We start from the raw sequence: 23,978 nt of genomic DNA, 5'->3' as shown, positions 1-23,978 counted from the left end.
TGGTACAGCCCTGTTCCCCCGTGCCGACGGAGAGCGGCGGGAAGAAGGCGGGAGATTCCTCCCCCTTCCAGAGTGGAATGGATCAGCCCGAATCGAGCGCGAAGCATGCCGGGAGCTGTAGTTCTCACGGCAGCTGGGGGCGGGGCCGGAAGTGCGCGAGTCGGCCGAACTCGGCGGCGCCACGTCTGGCTCGGGGCTGTGCCCTTCCGGCGCTGCTCTTGTCTCTCCCTCAGCCTTCGGTTCCTGTGAGTCCTCGGCGGCGACGGTGGCTGCGACATGTCGGACCTGGGGGACTGGTTCCGGAGCATTCCGCTCATCACCCGCTACTGGTTCGCCGGCTCCATCGCGGTGCCGCTGATCGGCAAGCTGGGTCTCGTCAGTCCCGTCTACCTCTTCCTTTGGCCCGACGCTTTCATCAACCGCTTCCAGGTACGGGCCACACTACTGGTCCCGGCGTGCCCTGCGGCGCCGTCACCGCGGCTAGCCTGGGCCGAGCGCGCGCGGCATGCTGGGAATTGTAGTGCGGGGTGCGGGTGGAGCTCCTCGCAGCAGGAAAGCGGCCGTGCCTCGCAGCCCGGCTTGGCGCCCGGCTGCGGACCGGTTGGGTAGTGCGGCCGGCAGGGTGACACGGCCCCCCTGGCACCCTGTGTGGGCGGGAAGGCCGCGGAGATTGGAGTTGGCATAACTCCGTGGCCTCATCTTCGTGGTTTCTGTTGAGGAGGTTCCTTTACATTTCTGTACGTGGCTGCATTGTTGCTCTAGTGAACAGCCGTCTGTTAGCTTCACCTGCCGTCCACAAAAGTTAATACCTCAAATTACAGTTTTCTGCATTTCTACAATGGAAATGTGATGCTCAGCATTTTGATGCGCTATCTGGTGTAAACACTGCCCGTTGAAGGTGTTTATGCCCATTGAAGATAGGCAGTCACCTTCTGTCCTGGCTGTGTGCTGCCCTGCACTTAGCTGTGCCTGGTGCTGATGGTTGAGAAGCTCTCAGGAGCCTCGCAAATGTTCCAAGCACCTTGTGCTGTCTGCAGATGCACACTGAAGGTTGCTGTGGGAGCTCCTCCTGTGCAACAGGTCAGAGTGGATTCTGTACCCTTTTAAAATGGGGTCTGATCCCTGCAAGCAGATCCCTTCTGCACTGCAGTGAAGATTTGGTGCTGTGTGGGTGTGATGGAAGTGCTTGGGAAAGTTGTGTGGGATTTCTGTTGTAATCTTAATGGATTTGCTTATCAAATTAAGAAGCAACTGTTGAGGCTGCTGAAGTAGTGGTAGGTGATACTTGGGCTATTTTTAATCTAGTTCTTACTCTTCCAGTTAATTGTTAGCAAGTGAAAGCTAATAACCCGTGTGTGTATGTATGATCTCACTCTGCAGTGTATAAATGTCCTTTTCTTTGTACAGATCTGGCGGCCAATAACGGCAACTTTCTTCTTCCCAGTGGGACCTGGAACAGGCTTTCTCTACTTGGTGAATTTGTATTTCCTGTATCAATATTCATCACGTTTAGAAACAGGTATATTGTCCATTATGTTGTATGCAAATGGTAAATTGTCTAGAGTTAATGGAGTCCTAGCACTGCCAGACAGAGCTCCTGCTGGGACTGTTTGGGGGAACTGTGGCTGGTTCAGAAAGAATTGAGGAATAGGGCTCATCTCTGTGCCTTCTTATGTCAGTCCAAGGAGAAACTGCTCTGAAAACTTTATGGCTGCCTCTCTGGGGCAGGGAGCCTGTTCAGTTAGGATCCTTTCTGCAGGAGGACCTGCTGCTTCTAGCTGTCAGATATCAGGAAGTGAAAGAGAGACTAAAAGATAGTTTCACTTCTGTTTCCATATGTCTGATGTCTATTAATATGAAAGTGTGATGCAGTGTATGTAATAACAGGTATCTTTCGTGAGGAAATAATGATGTTGCTTTTTCTCTTTTTTAAAGGCAAAGATTCTTACTTGTATTCTTCTGTAGGATATTCCGAATTGAGAGAGATCCTCTACAAATGAAGCATACTCTTCTGTCAAATAGAAATGTGAAAAGTTAAGGAACGAGTTGGTTTTTGAGAGTAGAAGGCAGATCAGACAATGGAAAAAAGAGTCATATTAATTAACTAACGGAATCCCAAAGCTGATGGTTGAAGTGGAAATGCACTGCAAGATGGGGGGGAATTAGGGAAAACCTGCTGTAGGGAGCTCCCCTGTCTTCCGGAGAATCTTGTGGGATACCTTTTGAGTCATAAGAAGAATAACAGGGGAATAAAGGAGTGTGGCCATGGTGCAGTATTGTATTTGGTTGTTTCTTAACTAAAGTAAGTAGTAGTGGTTTAGTAACTAGAAATGGATCCTTGTCTGTTGGTGGAAGGTTATAAACACATGCTTGTAAGTGAGTAAGGACAGTTATGACATTCAATTGTGCAAAGCTATATGGAATGAGAGTTTATGATGAATATAGGGGATTATAAGACATCACTGCTTGGACATATTCTAAAAAAAAAAATATATGTATGTGCTAGTTGTGCTGTGGCAGAAGTCTCCTGGAAAGAAGTCAGATATTTCAACAATAAATTTACATACCTGCACTACATATCTGTGTTTTGAAACTGGGAAGTCAGCTGTGGTTCTGTGGTGTGAAACAAAGCATTTCACCATATTTTAACAGTAAATTTTTTGGTATAAAGTTCTTGATTATGTCAGTCTTTCTACAAAAAATTCTTGGATCCTTCTACACTTCTGATAGTGTGAAGTGTGTAAACTCCTGGTAATATGTTTACAGGCTGACATTGGCATAGATCTATTTCCTTACTCAGTGAAACTGAGGAATAAAGATTATTATTTTCAGAGTTGCACGTGAGTTTTGAGAGTACGGAGATGTTGCATAGTAACTTCAAAGTTAAAGGGGAGGAGATTTAACTGGGGGACAAAAATCCATGTGATTTTATATTGTACTTGTCTTCCTAACAAGCTGATGTTTAGTTTCCTGAGGGAAATGAGATTGATGTGTTTTTTGTTTGTTTCTATTGGAGAAGAACATGACAAATTTAATCAGAAACCGTAATGGGAATATGTGGAGTTCACAATAGTATGAACAATGGGACTGTGAGTCTGCAGCACTTCACTGGCTTGTTGTATGGCAACAATGAGGGGAAAATTCAGTTTTATGTTGTTCTTCAAATATCAAACTTGCCCAAATAGTTTTTTAAAGGTTTTTCTTTCTTCTTTCCCACCTGTTGTGTAACATGCATGGCTAAACTCGAATAATGTGAAACAGATACAGGAAGCCACAAAGTGCTAAGATTAAGCAGTGGCACTCTGTCTTTTTGGATGTTTTAGTGTGTAAATCAGAAGTCAAAAGTTTAGTGTGTAAATTTGGTCGCAAGTGATGTTCCCCAGGGGTCAGTGTTGGAGCCTGTGCTCTTCTGTATCTTTAATGAAGACCTGGATGAGGGCATTGAGTGCACCCTCAGTAAGTTTGCAGATGACACCAAGTTGGCTGGAAGTGTTGATCCTCCTGGGAGTAGCGAGGCTCTGCAGAGGGATCTGGACAGGCTGGATTGCTGGGCTGAAGCCAATGGGATGAAGTTCAACAAGAACAACTGCTGGGTCCTGCACTTTGGCCACAACAACCCCAGGCAATGCTTGGGACAGAGTGGCTGGAAGATTGTAGAGGAAATGGACGTGGGGGTATTGATGGACGTGGGGTTGGACTCGATGATCTCTGGAGGTCCCTTCCAACCCCTACAATTCTGTGATTCTGTGATTCTGATTGATGCTTGGCTGAACATGAGCCAGCAGTGTGCCCAGGTGGCCAAGAAGGCCAATGGCATCCTGGCTTGCATCAGGAACGGTTTTGCCAGCAGGAACAGGGCAGTGATTGTTCCCCTGTCCTCAGCTCTGGTGAGGCCGCACCTCGAGTTCTGTGTCCAGTTTTGGGCCCCTCACTGCAAGAAAGACATTGAGGCCCTGGAGCGGGTTCAGAGAAAGGCAACAAAGATGGTGAGGGGTCTGGAGCACAGGGCTTACGAGGAGCGGCTGAAGGAGCTGGGATTGTTCAGTCTGGAGAAGAGGAGGCTCAGGGCAGACCTTATTGCTCTCTGTAACTACCTGAAGGGAGGCTGTAGTGAGCTGGGGGTCGGCCTCTTCTCTCATGTAACTGGTGATAGGAATGGCTTCAAGCTGCGCCAGGGGAAATTTAGGCTGGACGTTAGGAAATACTACTTTTCTGAAAGAGTGGTCAGGCACTGCAATGGGCTGCCCAGGGAGGTGGTGGAGTCACCGACCCTGGAGGTGTTCAAAGAACATTTGGATGTTGTGTTGAGGGACGTGGTTTAGTGAGAGCTTTTGGGAATAGGTGGATGGTTGGACTGGGTGATCTTGTAGGTCTTTTCCAACCTTGGTGATTCTGTGATTTTGTGAAATCAGCTTTTTTGTGATGAACTGTTTGCTGCTGGGTTGTGGGTCTGTGTCAGCAGTATTCCTGGGTATTTTTTGCCTGAATGAAGTTATATGAAGGTTGATAGGAATTCAGCTCAGATGCTGAGGATTCTGCCAGCATCTTACCAGACTTGGGAGTGTTGTGTTTTTAACTCCTCTCTTTGCCAGGTCATAAACTCATCTGGGCATCTAAAGGTAATTTAATGTTATATCATCTGCAGGGAATGTTGCTGTTTTGGTTTGTTTGTTGGTTGGTTGTTTTTTTTTTTTTTTTGTCCTGGAAAATGTTGACATCCATTTGGAATGGGAAATTAGGCAAGTGTTTCTCCTTGGAAGAAGGTTCTGAATGCATGTGTAATGTCTGTCATAGTATAGTAACTTTCTGGAGTGTAAAACCATCTTGGTAATGTAAGGAGGACATGATTTGCTTAACTGGACTGGTTTTCACATGACTTGATTGTTAAACTTTGCATTTGTGCTTTTGCTGTGTAAGTACATCTTCCTATTGTTGTTCTGCTTCCTATTGTTGTTCTAAGACTTTTAAAAATTAAAAACTAAAAATCATAAGCCATTGATGGTATGTAGAATAACTCTTATTAGTTGAAGATTTCTTAAAACTTGTAAAGGTAGAGTTGTAATTTCTTATGAGTTTGTGCCATCCCTAACAATTCTTTCTGTTTACAGGGGCTTTTGATGGAAGACCAGCAGATTACATGTTCATGCTTCTGTTTAACTGGATCTGCATTGTTGTATCCTTCTGTTCATCTTCTGGAGTATTTTGGTTCTCTGATTTCTGTCTTAAAGACCAGCTCTTAGCAACTAAGTTTTAAAGTGTAGAAATGTTTGTAAGCTTCTGTCTTCTTGGAAAGGTAACAACAGGTGGCTTGCAGGAGAATGCTAATGTATGTACTGACACAAGTTTGTAATTTGCTGAGAGAGCTGGAGCTGTTCAGCCTGGAGAAGAGAAAGCTCCAGGGAGACCTAATAGTGATCTTCAGTGGAATTCAGGGGTATCTTGCAAAAAGAGCCCTTACCTGCTGGGAGCAAGGCAGCTAGGGCTGTGAGAGCAGTGTTGTAATAGCTTCTCTGGCAGACTTCCTGAAGAAGCTGGATTTGTTGGTCTAGGAATGCTGGGAACAGCCCTGAGCTGTGCTGTTCTACCTGAATTTTCATTAGATCTCGGATATAAAACTGAGAGTTGTTGCACCAGATGGTTGTGCTGCCATTCACAGGTATCTTGACAGGCTGGAGAAATGGGCTGGTCAGGAATTTCATGAAGCTCGGTATAGCCCATGGGGAGCAGCCTCATGCACTAGAAGAGGCTGGGGACTTGGTGTTTGCAAAGCAGCTTTGCAGAAAATGACTTGGAGGTGCTGGTGGTCACCAGTTTGACTGTAAGCTGGGAATGTGCCCTTGTTGCTGAGTGCCTCCTGGGCTGCACTGAGCAACGTGTTTCCCGCAGGGGAAAGGCTCTTGCTCAGGTTTGACGGGAAGACTGAGGGGCTGCATGCAGCCCAGCTATAAGAGATGCAGAACTTTCAGTACTTCTCCAGTACAAGAGAGACTTGGATGTACTGGAGCAGCTCCAGTGAAGAGCTGTGAAAATTAAGGAACAAGAGCATGTGTCACATGAGGAAGAGCAGAGAGAGCTAGGACTGTTCAGGCCAGGAGAAGAGAAGGTTTAGGGATATCCCATCCGTATGGATACTACCTGATGGGGGAGGGAGTAAAGGAAAAGGCAGATTTCTCTCATCCTGTGGTGGTGAGAAAAAAAACAGGCACGAAATGAAACAGATTTTCTATTTAGATGCAAGAAATAACCTTTTTACTGTGGCACTGATCAGATGTCACAGGTTGTACGGTGAAGTTTTGGAACCTCCATCCTTGGAGCCATTCCTGTTCTGTTGGTGCTTTTCCCAGCCTCCTTGCAGCAATTTGCAGTGGCACAACATGTAGGAAAGAGGGAATGTTAACACCAATGTAAACAAGATGCAGTCAAGAAAACTATTGTAAAACTATTATGTAGAAATGCCACCTTTTATCAATAGATTAACCATCTCTAGTCACATTCCACTGCATGGAGGGAATTCCTGCTAGTCCTGTTGAGCCACAGCTGTAACTAGGAAAACAACCTGTGTTGCTAAAAAGCCATCTGCATTACTGTGGTTGTTGTCTGCTGGCTGTGGACCACGAGATGAATCTACTGGTTTGACTTTCTGACTCGTCATTTTGAAAGATTCCAAGTGCTTGTTCCATACGTGGTGTAAGGGAGCAAGCTGAATGCACGATGTAGGCAAAACCTTGGTGCCATGTTGTGTGTTTGTGAATTGCTAAACGCATTCTGTTCGTAGCTTCTTTTTGTCTGTCTGCTGCTCTTTCCTTAATGGTAAAATGGCAGATAACTGGCTTGGCAATGGACATGCAGGTAAGTGCAGTGCAGCTTTTTTAGGTAATATTCTTCAGTTTTTTTGCTATTTACCGGCCTTACAGGCAGCGTTATCCACATGACCACAGAACACAGTTAAAGCTAGGTTATTTTAGTTTATGTCAAAATATTTTGGCTTTGTGTGTACTGTTAGTTTTTTTTCAGTTTGAGTACTTGGGGATGGCTTCAGCTAACGTTGTAAGCCTGGATTGGACTCTGGAGTCAAGGAGTGAGAATCAGCTCTGGCAGTCAGGAAGTATCTGCATTTTACTAAAAAAGTCCCAAGATTTCATATATATATATATATATATATATATATATATGAAATATAAATATGAAATATATATGAAAATACATATATGAAATATATGTGTATATATATATTATATATAATACATATATATACAGTTTCCTCTAATGACTGTGTTTCTGTATTTTGACTCTTCTAGTTAAATGTGGTTCCTAGGTTAGACTTCTCAAATTCATTCCTTTCATTTGCTGACTGAAAACTTTACTGTACAAAATGCAGCTTCAGATTCATATCAGAACTGTGAAGTGCAAAATGCTCACAGGAATGATTAAATAGCAGACTGAAGAACCAGCTTCAGTGAGGGAATTCTTTTCTGCCCAAATGTTAAAATGGAGGGAATAAGAGAAACATTTCTTGAATGCAGTTGTGTCAGGTAACTGCATGTCTTCAGCATCTTTGCTGTTGTCCTCATCTTATTTCTGTTCCCATCACACAAAGCTCACACCAATATCCCCAGTTCTATACAAGATTACCTTAGCGTTTATTAGATTGTTCCTTAGGCTCCTTTCATAGATAGACGTAGCAATCGTGCATTTACAATCAGGATTTACTTCAGTTTAGGGCTGTTAATAATTTTACATTTACTTTGTTTTATTTATTTTTTGTTATAGAGAAGGATCCAATTTTTTTTTTTTTTTTTTTTTTTAAAAAAGAGTGCTGAAATCACATTTTAGAAATTTTAGACTGACTGCATTGATTTGTATCTTTTTGTTAAAAAAGAAAGATAAAATGTTTTTTAAATTTGTGCACAAAATATTGCTTAAAAGAAGGTTGTTTGGGATATAAATGTGTTTTTGTTAGAATGGAGTTTTCCCTTGTGTTGAGTGGCTTGCTTGGAAAATGAGATTATAGAGTAGGACAGCTGGTCTCCCTTTCAGTTACATTCAGAAACTGTTTTTCAGTGAAATAAAAATCATTGTAATAATGAACTTAAGGTGTTGGTATGGAGAGTCGAAGTGCTGGTATAACTTGGGAAAGGCTGCTTTCAGTGGAACCTGTTAACTGTACCACTCCTGAAGGAGTGTGCTTTATCGTCTCTTCCAATCACTCAGGCTGTTTTGTACTATTGATGGTGCATTCTCCAGTTTAGAAATCAGCAGACAGCTGATAGAATATTCTATTTGTTTCACCAAAAATAATCCCATCAGCTCATGCACAGTTGTGTAAGTATTTGAAATACGCTCCTCACATGGAGCAGGGGTTGACTCCAAGCTCTACCAAGGTAATTTTGCCGTGCCTGGCTGTGGTACTTCACAGTGGTGGTTTGCTGGCACACCTCCCCTCGGTGGTGGTCTGAGAGACACAGGACTGGGAATTGTGTGCAGGAGCCCTTCATCTGGCATGTTAGAGTAGTCTCAGATGAGTACGTGTTCGGGTTGTGCCTTGGATCGTACATGGAGATGATTGTGGCACAAACGGTGCTGGTTGCTGTAGGTGTGGTACCAGGAGCTGGGACCAGTGCTTATTGTTCCACGTAGTTGCTTTGGAGTCTTGGTCTTGTGATGCTGTTGCTACCCTGAAGCATGGACTGCACATGTTAGAAGTGAGGAGAAGTAATGTTTGGTCAGACACTCAGGGCAAACCTATTTTTAATATGTGACTTGGTAATTTTGTACCTTATCACAAATTGCACCACCTATTTGGGCTTACAGGCTCACCAAAGCTGTCTTAGACTGTAACCTAATGGGGACCTTGTCTTCGTTAAGAATATTTTCCAGCACAGCAAATGAGAATGTCTGTGTTCTCTTGCTTAGCTTTCTGATCTTGTGTGCAGATGCATGGCACGTGGTGAACATTCTGAGGCAATCTTTCAAGACTTGATGATATATCATGCTTTTAAACCTTAGAACTTCTGGTGCCTGTTGAAATTTCTCAGACTTCTGTGAAATTGATGGTAACTTTTTGTCTTTTTAACATTGCAGTTGCTGATGATTCCGCTCATCATGTCTGTTCTTTATGTGTGGGCCCAGCTGAACAGAGACATGATTGTATCGTTTTGGTTTGGAACAAGATTTAAGGTAAATCGTATTATTGGAAAGGTTTCTGCCTTGAATATGCTTACAAAGGCAATGAGGGACAAAATGGAAGTATTTTTTCCAATTAAGGATGTCCTATGCTTTCATGAAGATATATACTCCTTGAGATGCAACAAAGACAGTTCTCTTCATTGTCTTCTGTATGATGTGAGGGCATCTCTTCAGTAAAGCCACTCTATTGAGTGACCACTGAAATTCATTGGTCTGAACAAAAGAGGGAAAAAAAAATAATTAATCCAACTAAAAGCTGAACAGTATTGAGAAAATGTTTTGCAATTACTCTTTCCTGTGCAGGTTGGTTTGTTTCTGCCCGGTCTTGTGATGAAAACTCTTTTGATTGTTGTTTCCAGACCCTCTTAAATTCAGAAATATTAGGATTTTGTTTCAGATAGGCATGGAATGTAGATGGCAGAAGATGTATCTACTTAAAACAAGTTTGATTTGTCTGCACGTTGGTGGTTGCTCAGGTTAGAGTAACCACCTTTTTGGTTGTAATCTACTAAAGTTAATATAACAAGATCTGTGCAGTGCTAAAACATTAGGAGTCTAATCATACTTAGCAGTGCAGTGGATCTTAAGCAGGTTCAAATTCCACACTTGCACATACAATTTATGTATCCCTGTTCTTTTTCAGGCCTGTTACCTTCCATGGGTTATTCTGGGATTCAACTACATCATTGGAGGATCGTATGTATTTACAGATAAGACCTATTTGTAGTTATGAAGTCTTTTACAGCTCTCTCTTGTCACTCATCAGCAGCATTACTAAAATAAGAGGCTCAAAGCTGTATAATTGGTCTGATCCTGGTCAGTGTTGTATGGTGATTGTCTAAGATAATGCAAAGAGGAGATGTGGACATGAGAGCTAGAGAACGTAGGTGAGGAGAAAATAGTAATAATTTGATTGGTCTGGTAGATCTGTGCATTAGGCCATTTCCTTACTAACAGCATAATGCCCAGTAAAGAAAGATTTCACTCTGTAAGACCAGCCGTTACTGCTGATTTTTGGGAACAAACATAATTTGAATCTTCTAAGTGGTGTTTCTTCTTTCCATCAGAATCTCATCCAATGTGCTGCTTTTATCAGCATGCAGAACACGAAGAAATGGCGCCTACAAGCCTGTGGAGTGCCATATTAGCACTTTCTGTCTCTGTTGGCTTGTTTGGCATTTCTCTGAGCAAACAGTGATGCAGAGATCTCTGTGTGCAGTTTCCTATTAGTGCCCAGTATTGGCTGTGGCCACTTGGTGCCGCTGTAACACAATGACAACAGCGAGTTGCATGGTTGATTTATAAAAGCAGGAGATGGGAATAGGACAAAACCAATTCCCTTTTCTGGCTGTGCCTCCTACTGACTCATCCGTTACTTGAGAAGGCTGCTTGCTAGATACCTGCTGTTTCTATGCATGACAGAAAATACTCAAGGGCCTCCATTCAACAGTGTTCCTGCAAAATTAGGAACAAAACAGTACAGCAGGAGACAGGTTGTCCAGCAAAAACAGCAATAACTTCTCAAGCTCTACCAACTATTATTTTAGGACACTAATGGCTATACGGTCTAATTCTCTGCAGTAAACAAGCATTTAATTGCATTTTCAGTACAGTCTGTGAGAATGCTTGGAAGGGAGGCTGGAACAGCCTGTGGATGCATTGGCGCTGAATGCTGGCCCTTCTAAAGCAGTGGTTGCAAAATGCTGAGGGAAGGGAAATTTCTGTGGTTCACGGCGCTGGCAGTGCCTGTGGCAGGTGAACAATAGTAACTGGCAGAAGATGAGTACTCCTTTATTTCTGGGGAAAACAGCCTGCAAAACTGTGCTTGTTCTTTTTCCTTGCAGAGTCATCAATGAGCTCATAGGAAATCTGGTTGGACACCTGTATTTCTTCCTAATGTTTAAATATCCAATGGATCTGGGAGGAAGGAATTTTCTGTCCACACCTCAATTCTTGTAAGCTGACTTTATACTATAGCTCACTGTTTATTTGGGCCAGTTTTCTGGATTGTTTATAAGGACGTATATCTTCTGGGATTGCAGAGTGTAAAATATTTTGTTAAATGAGCGTGCTTCAGCATTTAAAGGCTGTGCTATTGTGTGCAGGTTGAGTCATCAAAATGTTTTTTTTCTTGTAGATGGTCAGTGTTCCTTGTTTTCCCAATGGATTACTTGTGTTCCGTACCCACTCTTGAGAGTGAGAGGAAAACCTGTGCCTCTCCTAGTGAATTAAACTGTAGTAAAGAAACCTCCCTGCCAATTATCAAACAGTATCCATCGGATTCTTTTTAAATTATTTTTTCCTGTAAACAACCTTTTTCTCTATTTCCATGTATCATTACAGTAACTACCAGTTAAGCAATACATAATGACAGAAATCTGTTGTAGATTTGTTGGGTGCCTTTATATGTATCTGCTCTGCAGTTGGTATCAGTAACCCTGGCTGAGAATTCAAGTCTTGGATTCTGAAGTGCTCTTTTTGTAACCTATTCATTGTTTTGGCACTGGAATATTAAGATCAGAAGCCAAAGACTGCAGTTTCAATTCCTTGTGACCACATGCATTTGAGCTGTAAATATTCTTTCTCTACCAAGCTTCAGTTAGCGATGTGGTTAGTTAAGGGTTTGCCCTATAAGAAGGTTAGAAGATGCAAAGTTGAATTACAGTTGCACCTCCTGTGCAAGTTTTGAAGAGTATTGAAGCTTTGTATTTGAAAGCTCTCCTGCTCAACCTAATTTACTGTAAAGATTGGAAGACTAAATGTTTCTTTAAAATGTTTTTCAAGGTACTAACAGCTCTGAAACTATGATCAATCTTGTTGATTCTCTATATGTGTATTTATTTTTTTTCTATATTTGAGAAGCACAAATAGAAGTACTGTGAACGAGGGATGAATGCTGCCTCTCTACTGTAATGTTTTGGGAAAAAAAAAAGATTCTGTAATGAATTACAGATATGTTCAGCATTATAATGAAGGTTATACAGGATCATTTTTTAAGGGATCTGGTTTTATGTTTGGGCCTCAGATTTTCTTGGTCGAATTCAAGACGAGATTCACAGGAGCTATAGCTAACTATTCTAACTATTTATTATAGAGCTGAAGCAACTCTGCGTTGATAGCACCCTGGATTGACATCTGCAGAAAAGCTGTATTTTAGGTCATTACATTTCAATGGTAGTCTGAGTTGGATAATGTGGTCTTACAGCCCCAGTTTGTGCTGTCCAGGTCACTTAAACTTTGACGTAATCAAAGTAGGTGCTTAGAGCCTTTGGTCTGCAGTTCCTCAGGATGGGTTATTTAGAGAGCAGTGAGATAATTGTAGCTTTGTAACAGTTGGGGAGAGAGATGCTCAGAATTAATTTGGATTTTTTTATTACTTCTTCGGGGGCAAAAGGGAAAGGAGTTCAGGGAATCGAGTTTATATCACAGTGTTTATTCTCAACAGTGAGTCAATTCGTATTATGCATCTTTTCTCTTTGTTTGGATTATTATATATGAACATATCCTAAAGGTGCATGCTCCCCAGAGTTCTTATTTCCAATTTTAAGCCCTCAGTACAGTAAAAGAATTCTGTGAGGTACTGCTTTCAAAAAGTATTTTTATTGCAAAGCCTAGCAGGTAAAAGGAGTGCATAGGAAAGTATTCTGGTAATTACTCCCAAGATACAACTCTTTCTCAAACTCTCTCTTTTGGCTTGTCCTAGGTACCGCTGGCTGCCAAACAGGAGAGGAGGAGTGTCAGGGTTTGGTATCCCACCTGCTAGCATGAGAAGAGCTGCAGAAGATCAGCAGGGTGGTGGAAGACACAACTGGGGTCAAGGTTTCCGGCTAGGTGACCAGTGAAAAAACTCCTCCTGCCCTTGGGAAACAGCAACTCTTTGGTTTTATTTGCTTGTAGGATTGATCCTTCCTGGTGCAGAGCTTTCTAAAGAACTGAGCTCTCTGTAGTGCTGTTGGATTTTACTGTTTTGGAACAATTTTTCTGGTGCAAGAGAAAATTAAGAAAAATGTTCAGAAGGGAAAACATAGATCTTACTCCAGGCTAGCCAGTAGTGTCAGACTTGATTCTGCCATTAAAAATAAGCTGCCTTTGTACAGTCTTGTCTGTCTGTCACAACAGGCTTCTATTTTTGCCATCTTGTTCTGTGCTGTGATGGAAAAATATACTGATGTTCTGTCTCGCCTGTTAAAAGCTTTGTTGGTCAAGAATTCAGTGTATGACAGATGGATCAAACTAACCCTAATGTCTAGGAAGCTGATTTTTTTTCCATAGCTGTGCTTAAGTCCTGGGGTCTTTCGAAACATTAAGTGATATTTTTGTGCTGCATTCATAAAGTAAAGTGCAAATGTTTGTTTCCATTATTAAGCTGTATTTTTGAGAGCAGTTTTCTCTTGTCATGCAGCATATGTCCAACCCGATACAGCATGAGATGTGCAAGACTAAGAATAAGAGGGCTTTCATTTCAAATGGCAGTTGCAGATATTCACACAATTGAAATTTCTTATTTTTCATGGCATGTCCGAGGCTTGCTCTGTTTGAACTGAAGCTGCCTGAATTCTTTGGGTTTTTTTTTTTTTTTTTCCTTCCTGAGATCTTTTAAGTTCTTGGCTTCTGGCTTTCTGTTTTGATTGTAAAATCGGGTATTACAGACAGTAACTTACAACTAGAAAATGTAGCATACTGTGGTTAATATAAAGGGTATTCAGTGCAGCATTATGTTTATAATAACTGAATCTACAACTTTTTCTTAAAAGCTTTAAGAGGTCAGAGAATCAAAGCTGGAAATAAACTTTTCCAGGTTAAAGATATAATAGATTATTATTTTTTTTTACTACAGGATTCTTTCATTGTTGAATGAGGAACTGTACACTGTTTATTAGTATCTCAGTTTTTCTGGTGAATCTTTTTGACATGGAGAGGGAATGATTCTGTACAGTAGTTTTCCTAGTACTGGATTCTTGTAGGCAGAGCACAGGGCTGAGATCCAGGAAGCTGTAATGCTGACTAGCTACTTTCTCACCTTATGAATTGAGCACACATTACTTATCTCAGTTTTTCCAGTGGTGAAGAGGATTCGTGCATCTCTCATAGGATTCTTAAAAAGTGGGCACCCCACAGTGTTCTTGGGTCATAGCTGCTAGTGGAAAAAAAGTAATGCTTAAGGTCAAGTGAATAACGCTTAAGCTAGCAATGCAACTGTGCTAAATTTAATCAAGACTCATAAGTTGGAATACAGTTTTTTTTGTTTTTTTTTTTACTATAGCGGAGAAAAAGGGGTACTGTCACTTTTCTAGGATGAGATTGGAGTCTTTGAGCTTCCAAAGACTTTTAGTGTTTTCCATTTTACTGGGTGGGCAGGGCACAGAAGGCTGCTCTGCTCCAACTTGCGTATCTCAGGTATCTACAAGTAAGTGATGTGAATCTGGGCCAAAACATTTTTATTACTTGTTTTTTTCCCCCCCTTTACTAAATCTGGATTATGAAGGTTGATAAACTTGTAAATACTATTTGATATGAAACTGGTTAGAAGATTTCAGCCAGCTTGCCTGAAAAATATGCATGCTCCATTACTTTATTGCAGCTCCCTTTTGTTGATCAGGCATGTGAGCAAATGTAGAAAAGTGATAAGAGTCACAGTATGTGCTTTGAATTACAGGAACTTGGGAGTTTGGAAATCACCTGCCATTTTTGCCTGTATAGTTGTAAGTTTTAAAGATGCTCTTGTCTCTGTCTTTATGTACAGTGGTGGGCGGGAAAGAGTACTGCAGTGTTGTAAATACTAATCTGTTGTTGACCAACACCTGTTATTTGATGCTAACTTCAGAAGTTTCAGAACCATCAGTTTTATAGGAGTCATGATGCAGCTGATGTTCTTAGTTATAATAATCACATCACTGTCTCCAGGCTGATACCTTGTCTTTTTGAGTCAGGAGCTAACTGCTAAGTGAAGATGCAGTAGGTTGTGACTCAGCTTAAATTCTGGTACACTCCAGTTGCACATCTTTTTACAGAAGGCCATAAAGGGGGCACGAGTGGGAGGAAACATGGCAAGAGTCATTGTCCTGGCCCTGTGTGTTGCACTGTTTTCAGCTGTAGTGCATCCACCTTCTGTAAATTAAGAGGAAAGGGATTTGCAAGGAAGATGCACTTTTAATGAGTGCTGGTTTGCTTCTGAGCTGCTTCAAGTCAATTTACATTGCTGGTATGGAAGATTCACTACAGAATTCCATATTGTAAATTCACTTGATTCATTTCTCGCTTGCCACTTGACCTGAAGCACTGTTTGTCCTCTAGTGTACACTGAGAATGGCAGTCTCTTGCTAAATGAGTACCTCCTTTCTTATTTTGTACAGATAATTTCCCTTTTTGTAATCACATTTTGTTGGCGAAGTTTTAAATTAAAGTTTTAATCTGTTATTGTCTCTGTTTTGCTAAATCATAATTCTACCTAAGGCAAGTTTTCTGATGCATGTGTCTCTAGAGAATATCTGACAGCTGCATTGTGACACAGTGGGGGGGAATCTTGTTTTCTCTGATCATTCTTTATTTATAATTATTTCTTTGTTTATCACCATGAGTTTTGGCAATCTGTGTCCTGACTTGGTTACTATCCTTTTACAGATTTTTTGGGGTGAGTGCGTGCTTAACAATTCATTCAATCCTTATTGTCCTCTGAGAAAGAAATGCCCTTCTACTAACTCAAGTTTTGTGAGGTCGATAGAGATCCTGCCAGATATCCCCAGATGCCAGGTTTTTTTTAAGGGTCTGTTATCTCAGCTGATTTGGAGACACATTCTCCAAATGACTCTCTTGAGTCTGATCATTCATCTGAGTAATCGTAGAGGTGCCAAGGAAGGTCACTGACTTGGTACATAATACGCTGTGTGAATTTGTTGAGTTCTTCAAAGTGCAACATCTTGGTCCGTACTCAATACATCTGACAAAACATAACAAGTGTTTGCTTTTTTATTTTACTCAAGCTGTATAAATGGTCAGTGGGAGAGCCAGGAATGTGAAATCAAATGTCTGCTTCCGAAATCCTTCATCTTTCATTCTTATTACTTTGTCTTGGTGGCAGCTATTTTCTGGTAGCTTGGTGATTTTCTTGGTGCAAGAAAGGGACATTGAGACCCTGGAGCATGTCTAGAGAAGGGCAACAAAGCTGGTTGAGGGGTGTGGAGCACAGGTCTTACAAGAAGTGGCTAAGGAAGCTGGGATTGCTCAGTCTGGAGAAGAGGAGGCTCAGGAGAGACCTTATCACCCTCTGTAACTGAAGGGAGGTTGTGGTGCCATGGGGATTGGCCTCTTCTCTCATATAACCAGTGATAGGACTAGAGGGAACGGCCTCAAGTTGTGCCAGGGGAGATTCAGGTTAGATGTTAGGAAATACTACTTCTCTGAGTGGTTGGGTGCTGGAATGGGGCTGTGCAGGGAGGTGGTGGAGTCACCAACCCTGGAGATGTTCAAGGAACATTTGGATTTTGTGTGGAGGGACATGGTTTAGGGAGAGCTATTGGTGATGGGTGGATGGTTGGACTTGTAGGTCTTTTCCAACCTTGATGATTCTGTGATTCTGTGATGTGGTATTGCCAGTGATTTAATGAGAAATGCTAAGTTGCTTTGACCCATTTTGTCACCTGATTGCCTCATGAGGGAAACTGAGAGGCTGTACCTTGCAGGATAGCATATTGCATGCAATATAGTATAAGATCTTTTCTGTGTTACTGTATTACTGAACACAGTACACAGGAAGTTAGATAACTTTGCCTTGACATGATAATGAGCTCAAGAAAAACGCACTCTAGTCTCAAGTTTCTGTGATGACCAGTCACCTGATACCTTTACTTCTGTTGCTCATATGTGACATGAAGATGATTCATATTCTTTTCAGCCCCATATTGGATTAGGATGGTAGATCAATTTGTACTTGCCCCACAGTATGGCAGGGCACTAAATTTGGTGAAGGTCTTAGTGTTATCAGTGCATGCAGTAGTAAGCAGCTTTTTTAGTTCTGCACATCCCTAGATTCTTCTTACTTTGCCATGGATGATAGTAACAGTGTGACTTGAAATTCGGAGTTGAGTGTATCATCTTGGTTTTATTAATGAAGTTAATTATGCAAGATATGCATATTAAGCAGAAGTATTTCTATCTAAAAGATGTCAATGTGCTATTTTTTAGGATTGAAAAGTTAAAAGGACTTCTTTCAGTTTCATCAATTTTGATGATGGAAGGAATTTGGTTTGCAGCAGTGGCTCATCCTTTTGTTATTTGGAACAGGATCTAGGAGGAATGATTGTAACACCTGTGAGCAGGAGTTGCTTAAAAGGAACTGTAAGTGCAGGATGCTGGCAACATCTTGTTGATACTGGGGAGGGAAGAAGTGATGATGAAACCTTAGTTCTAGTGCTTTTTGTTTTGGCATTCCACCAAAACAACAATATCCCCGCAAAATGCCATTAGAGCTCAAATTCCTTCATAAGGCCAAGTTTCTCAGCTGTTGGTCACTCATGTTGAAAATCATGGAAGCTGGAGGTAGCATGTAGAAGCATAAACACAAGAAGTCTTCTTGCATCTGAAAGTTTTCATAGAGTTCTTCAAAGAAGTGTAGTTAGTCTTGAACTGACTGTGGATTAATGAACAATGGGTAGATCCCAGTGTTAATGATTTTTTTTTTCCATTGTATCCAGGGATGTAAGGATTCTGTCTGCACCAGCATATAAACTTGTCAAGCTGAGTGGTTGACATGAGGTTCACATCATCTTACAGTCAAGCTAGTCAAGTGTTGGAAGCTGCTTTGTAGTGATTCTTCACTGTTTTCAAGTTGTTCTGTTGGTTAGCTGTGGTTAACTGTAGCATACCCCTCAGCTTAATTTAAAACAAAATAGCCACCGACTGGAAATGCTCCTTGTAATAGTTGTTTTCACTCAGACTTGCACTGCTCAGTATTGTTGCTGCAAGAAGTCTAGCAGGTGGTTAGCTAAAAAGTTCATTTTGAAGCCATGGGAGGTAAGAATAACGGGTTTTCCTGTGCTCATCCATACCTCTGCAAATGGTGATGTTGCTCTCTTGCTTGGATGAGGCTAGAGGGACTAATTGTCCTTCCTTGCAGTCCGCATAGTCCCCCTGCTGCGTATTGCTGTTCCTGAACGTAGGAGGGGCTCTCAAACCCACACAGTCAAAACTCCTGTAGCTTGCTCAGTGCCCAAGCAGTGGTGTGTGATCATAGACATAAGACTGTGGGCAGTGTACAGCATGACAGAGGATCACAACTGAGGTCATGTTGGTGCTTTATTTTTTAAAATGAAACCTTGTGTGTGTGATGATGGATACATAAAGTAGAGAAATACACTGATTTTTGGAGTGAAAACATTTCAGTTCAAAAATCTGAAGGTATTTTGATCCCTAAATTAAATTTCCTGAATGGAGGATTCAGGGATCAGGAAGGGGATGTGAAGGTGCTGAGAAGTTTTTTAACTGGACTTGTGAATGGTCTGGTCAAAAATATTTTTCCAAGTGCATTTTCACAATGCAGGCTGTGAAAAGTGACAGTCTCTGGTTGTAGAGAAAAGCAACACTTCTCTCTTTTTTTCCTACTGAATCTTTAATCCATGATGGGGGGAGATGAGGCACTACATAATATCTGTACTTGTAACTGGGATAAGAAGATAAGCATTTCATAACGAGGAAGCCTTGAGCTTGTGCCTGTAATATGACTGTCTTTCTAAGCAGGTACTTGTTCACTCTGAACTAGCTGTGCTTATTGCTGCTACTTCAGCAGGAGAGAAAAGAAAATGAGGTGTGTGTCTTGGGCTGTTGGCTACTTTTGTTTTGGGGATTCAGTCTCAGGAGTTAACTGACTGCCATCACTGTTTCAATATTTTCAATTGGAAGCTTCTAAGCACAGATTACATTTTCTTAAACCTGGATGCTGGAGGATTTGGGTTTTCTAATTTATGCATAAATGAGTAGGAAAGTTATTCTTGCCATGTTTTCTGATCTGTCTTACCCTTCTTCCCCAAGACACATCATGTAAGATAAAAATTCAATTAGTATTAAAATCAAAAGAGCACAGCAAAGATGCTGGGGCAGTATCAAGAAGATTAAATAAGTTGCTTTATGCAGTTGATGGCATTTGGAGCTCTTATTCTTTCAGTACTTTCATTGTGTAGATCCAGGAAACAGATTAAATCTTGCAGGAGCTGATATTCCTGGAAGATCCTGGATATTCCCATTCACAGGAGAAGGATGTTGCAAGCATTCAAACTGTTGCTGAATTTGGAAGTGCTCTGGATCGTGCAGTGCAACAATTTTTTTTAACCTGTTCTGCATCTGTCATAGCAAAACCCAAACTTAATTGTAGTCTTCACTTGTTTGTAGGAACAGATGTGCTCCTTTTCAGCTGTTTTGGTGTCTGCTTTGGCTTTGTCTAAAGTGCATGTAGCCAAGGGCAGTAGCTCCTTATGGAAACCAGCACACCCAAATGCAAAATGTGGGAAATAAGAGAAAGAAGTGTCAAGCATGACAGGACAGTCAACTTTTCTTTATCTGACTGTCAGTTGGCTTTGCTAAACAGTTGGGGTTGTACAACCCAGAAGTGGTACAGACAAGAATGATGTTGTGGCTGAAACATTTTGGCTCACAGCTGAAGATCAGTCCTTGCTTGCAAGGTTCTTGCACTGGGTTGATTTCACTTAAATAGTATCAGACATCTGTGTGGTGTGGGACGTTCTTGCAGTGTAAGAGTATTTGATTTGGATGACAGTGAGGATGTGATATTTCAGTTTTTATTTCTGAAGTGACTTTTCAAGTAGGTTAGAGTATACAGTGAATTTTTTGTTTGCATTTAGAACTCAAATCAACCCTTAAAAGTTGCTGTTGGTGCATACTGCTTTGTCTAGGGCAAAACAGTTATGCTGCCTTCATTTTCAGAAGTGCTTTGGTAGTGGTTTAATTGCAGTAAGCAAAAACTTGAGAGGTTTTAGAAAAAGACCTAGCTTGGATCACTGTCTCTCTTGCTCTTTGCATAGAAGGTACTTAGAGATGCTTAAGAACTTAGGACTTCTAGACAGGCAGTTTCTGCATTTCTGGTGAGAGTTTTCTAATACATCTGCTGCTCTTGTTGGGTAGTTGCAATCTGATTTTTTAGTTTTCCTGTATGTTTTAGTGAGAACAGTGTTGTCTCATTAAAATCTTCCTTTCCTCTTTTTGATCTGAAACTGAACTCAATTTTGTGCCAATTGAATGTTTCGGGATAGGGATGGCGGAAGGACAGGGTATTCTTTCAGCAGCCCTATCACTTCAAACCTGCACCCTCTCCCTGTGCTTTGTGAGCCTGTGTTCTGAAGTTGAAGGGAAGACTTGTCACAAGAATCATCAGATGCATCTGCAGAATGGAAATAGTCTGTTTACCTGAGCAGGTTGTACCAGAGACTCTTCATCCTTTGCCTACCATGACTGCCATTATATATAAGAAAGAACTTCATTTTTAGAAGTGTAGTCTTGATACTTAAAATCATGGTCTCAGTAACAGTATTGGTTTTATAACAGCTTACAATCTTTTTTTGTCTCTTCTGTTAGCTGTTGTGGCAGTAAACAATCAATCTCTCCCTCCCCACTCCCAGGAAAGAACTTGTTTTAGTACCTCTTCCCTTGCTCACATCCATCTCTGTTTTCCAGATATCACCAACTCATTCTCTCATGATATGATGGAAGTAACCAGTAAAACTCAAAGTAATTGTCCTCAAATTCAATATATGCACTTGGAGCTTGCTGCTGCTATTCCAGAGGATCCTTTGTGCAGTTCTTTCCAGCTCTGTCAATCAAATGGATAACAGGTTCTCCAGATCTCCACATTCCTGACAGCTCATCCTTAGAGCTTGCATAGATTGGGGTACAGATGGGAGTGTGGAGGGCTGTGGCAAACTGAGCTGTGCCATTTTACCTGGGCTGTCTGCTATGACCTTGTGTCTGGCACTGGGAGGTTTCAGTAGTCTGCGAAGTCCTCAGGCAGAGCATTGCCTTGATAAGAGATGGATTTTTGTGGTTCAGAAAGACGTCCATCAGTAAAAAAGTTTTCATATCTAACGATGTATTTCCCTACTTTTGCTCTCCTCACTTTGTCCTTTTCAGATGATTTATTCTTCTGTGCCATGTGCTTGGCAGGGGATTGGAAAGAAGAAGCGAGAGAAACTGATACAAATTGATGCTGTTCAAGTTTTCTGAGTGATGTGATAGTGGATTTGAAGGGGAAAAATCCTCTATCGATGGTGTATGTGGTGCAGTGATACAGTGCTTGATGGTCTGGTAAATCTCGAAGAACTGTGTCAGCCTGATTCCTTGAGGGCAGACAGATGCAACTGGCCCTACAGCTGTTATCTGGTTGAGTAACTAAGTGGATGGAGGATATTTAGCTGGCTGCAGCTGCAGGATTTTAGATCTGTAGCCGCTATTAGAGCACAGCTCACTGAGGCCAAATAATTACTGTATAATTTAACGTCAGTGCAAACAACATAAGCTTATGCATTTGCTCCCCTATAGAAGTGCTTTGTCCTCTAAATCTGTTCCTGCGCGTTCCTCAAAGTCATCCTGCAGCTTTCATGTCCCCTTGTGCATCTTAAATTAGATCAATAACTTCCTAGGCTGGCTCTGGTGGAGTGGCTTGCTCCACAGAGCTGCTTTCTGAAGCTGAAAGCAATGCAATCCTCAGGAAATCCTGCTGAGTAAGGAGTGCTTCGGTTAATGTGTAATCAAGTCATGATAAGACCAGCTAATAAAGATAAGGTTCTTAACAAGCAGCATGGGACAATGAGCAGGGAAATGGAGAATGGCAAACAATGTGATTAATGATGACCCCTAGCTGCACTGCTCCCAGTGAAACCAAACCCACAAACCACCAACTCTGAAGAGGATGTGTGGGCATGATGCTGAGGGGGAAGGAAAGTGGGAGGAATATAGGGACAAGTAGCAGGAGAGTAACTGTACCTGTATAACTGCAAGGGTAACACCTCTGGCTGCAGGCAGGGTGTCTTAGACATAGCTGGAGGGAATTCAATTCCACGTGTGCGAGTTTGTTGGTCTTTTTTATTTTAAAAAGTGGAATTGGGGTTATTCTCTCTAACTCATTAGGGGAGCCTCTGTAGAACGAACAGGAAGCACACAGACTCAGGAGGAGCACCCTGCAGTGGAAATGCCCATGGGCATGGAGCAGCAGTCGCTGGGCAGGATATTCTTTGTATTTGATGATCTTTAACTCAGCGCTGTTGCCACCACTGAGATCACTCATGTTGAATCTGTACCTTATTGTATTGCTGCCATTGTTTTGACTTAAACTAAATTCGCCAGTGGGCCTTATCAGTAGGGCTGACACTCCCACTTCACTACCTTTCTTGTCTAGAAAGATACACTCTTTTCCCCTAAGTAAACATGAAGATGCAAGCTTGCTTACACTGAGAGGCTCCTCACTATGCATGGAACAGTGGTAAACTGCACACTGCCCAAATGAGGGCAGTTCTGTGGACACGCATTTATTTCTGACTATGCCACTGTGTGTCAGACTTCAGCTTTGCTATGTATGTGCTAACACTGACTGGAACTGCAACCCCAACAGAGAGCTGATGAACACAGGTGAAATAGGAAAATAATAGGAAAATAAAAAAATAGGAAGGAAGAAGAACGTTGATCTAATCTCTTTTAATAGCAGCAGCAGATAAGATGTGGGCATAATTTTTGCCATGAGCATTGGTTTTGCAACGCGAGCAGTGATGGTTTTAAGAAGCTGGTAGTCTGGAGCACATTGAAACATTAATCTAGTGTTGAACAAGCATAATTGTCAATCAAGAAATCGCTGCTTGCATACGGTGATTCAGGAAGAACATCACCCCAGAAAACTGCTGATCTTGTCCGAGAGTTTGTTCCTTGGCTTGTTCAGGCTCTGATGGCTGTTGTTCGGGAGCAGCAAATTAACAGCAGTTATGCAAGGCATGGAAGTAGGGCAGTTCTAGCTAGCATTGAGAAATAGATGGTGAAAGCCTAATAAGCTCTGAAAAGCTTTTATATTTAATCTTACGCTTGTAACAGCTTTAATAATTTCTTTTAAAAAATGAAGATGAACTCGGAACGTGAGTGTGCAGGTTGCTGGGGAGACATCAGCTTTGGCTCCGCTGCGTTTGTGGAACCAGGAGGAGTTACTGCCACAAGTCTTAATGTGTCAGCAGGAGCTGTTGATGTTAAAAATCATCCCGTGTCTGTATCCTTCAACTCTTTTGCAACAGTTTAGGTAAGTTGGCAGCTTTTGTCAAAAAATTGAGAGGAAGAGAGCGAGAAGTTACAGTTCTGGCACACAGCGGCTGCAGATGGCCATAAGCAGTGGCTCGGGGAGAGGTGGGAATCGCTCTTTTTCAAAGGGGTGTCAACACCGCCGTGAAAATTCAAACACAGTGCGATTTCTGCTTGCTGAAGGTCAGTGCGGCAGCATCTGCAGTTATCCTGAGTCGGTGGGTGGTGCTTCTGCTGAGTGAGACCATTTCTCTCCTGCCAAGGGACACCTGGAAGTTATTTGTGAGCAGAGGGGGGGAAAGCTTCAGCAACTTGTGTGAACTCAGCTCCCAAACCACTTGTGTATATACATTTATATAAATATATATAAGAAAAAATCCTAAACAAGTCAGGGGAGCATGAGTATTGAGAAAACAATTCAACCCCCTGAAAGGCCAGGCACATCAGCACTAAGTCCATTCTGCAATGCGACTTGCTGCTGTGCAGCTGAGGACAAAGCATCGGAGCCATCCTTC

General features: G+C 41.8%; 1 protein-coding gene across 1 annotated transcript; it reads left to right on the top strand.

The window, feature by feature from the left end:
- The first annotated feature begins 161 nt into the window (after positions 1–161).
- DERL1 (derlin 1) lies at positions 162–15,603 on the top strand. The gene is made up of 8 exons (XM_042868881.1): positions 162–429; positions 1,408–1,519; positions 5,109–5,173; positions 6,823–6,849; positions 9,082–9,177; positions 9,830–9,882; positions 11,031–11,141; positions 12,890–15,603. The coding sequence occupies exons 1-8, from the start codon at positions 277–279 to the stop codon at positions 13,026–13,028; spliced, it is 756 nt and encodes a 251-aa protein (XP_042724815.1). The 5' UTR covers positions 162–276; the 3' UTR covers positions 13,029–15,603.
- The last annotated feature ends 8,375 nt before the right edge of the window (positions 15,604–23,978 follow it).

Source organism: Lagopus leucura, unplaced genomic scaffold (assembly GCF_019238085.1).
Source record: "Lagopus leucura isolate 7727_CA_CO unplaced genomic scaffold, USGS_WTPT01 Super-Scaffold_100002, whole genome shotgun sequence".
NCBI classification, from domain to species: domain Eukaryota; kingdom Metazoa; phylum Chordata; class Aves; order Galliformes; family Phasianidae; genus Lagopus; species Lagopus leucura.
This window is presented reverse-complemented; position numbering and strand designations above follow the sequence as displayed.

Bases quoted from the DNA above. Each gene is read 5' to 3' on its own strand.
- DERL1 (XM_042868881.1), top strand. From the start codon at position 277: ATGTCGGACCTGGGGGACTGGTTCCGGAGCATTCCGCTCATCACCCGC. The intron at 6,850-9,081 runs GTAAGTGCAGTG...TTAACATTGCAG, and splicing joins GCTTGGCAATGGACATGCAG to TTGCTGATGATTCCGCTCAT. The intron at 9,883-11,030 runs GTATGTATTTAC...TTTTCCTTGCAG, and splicing joins AACTACATCATTGGAGGATC to AGTCATCAATGAGCTCATAG.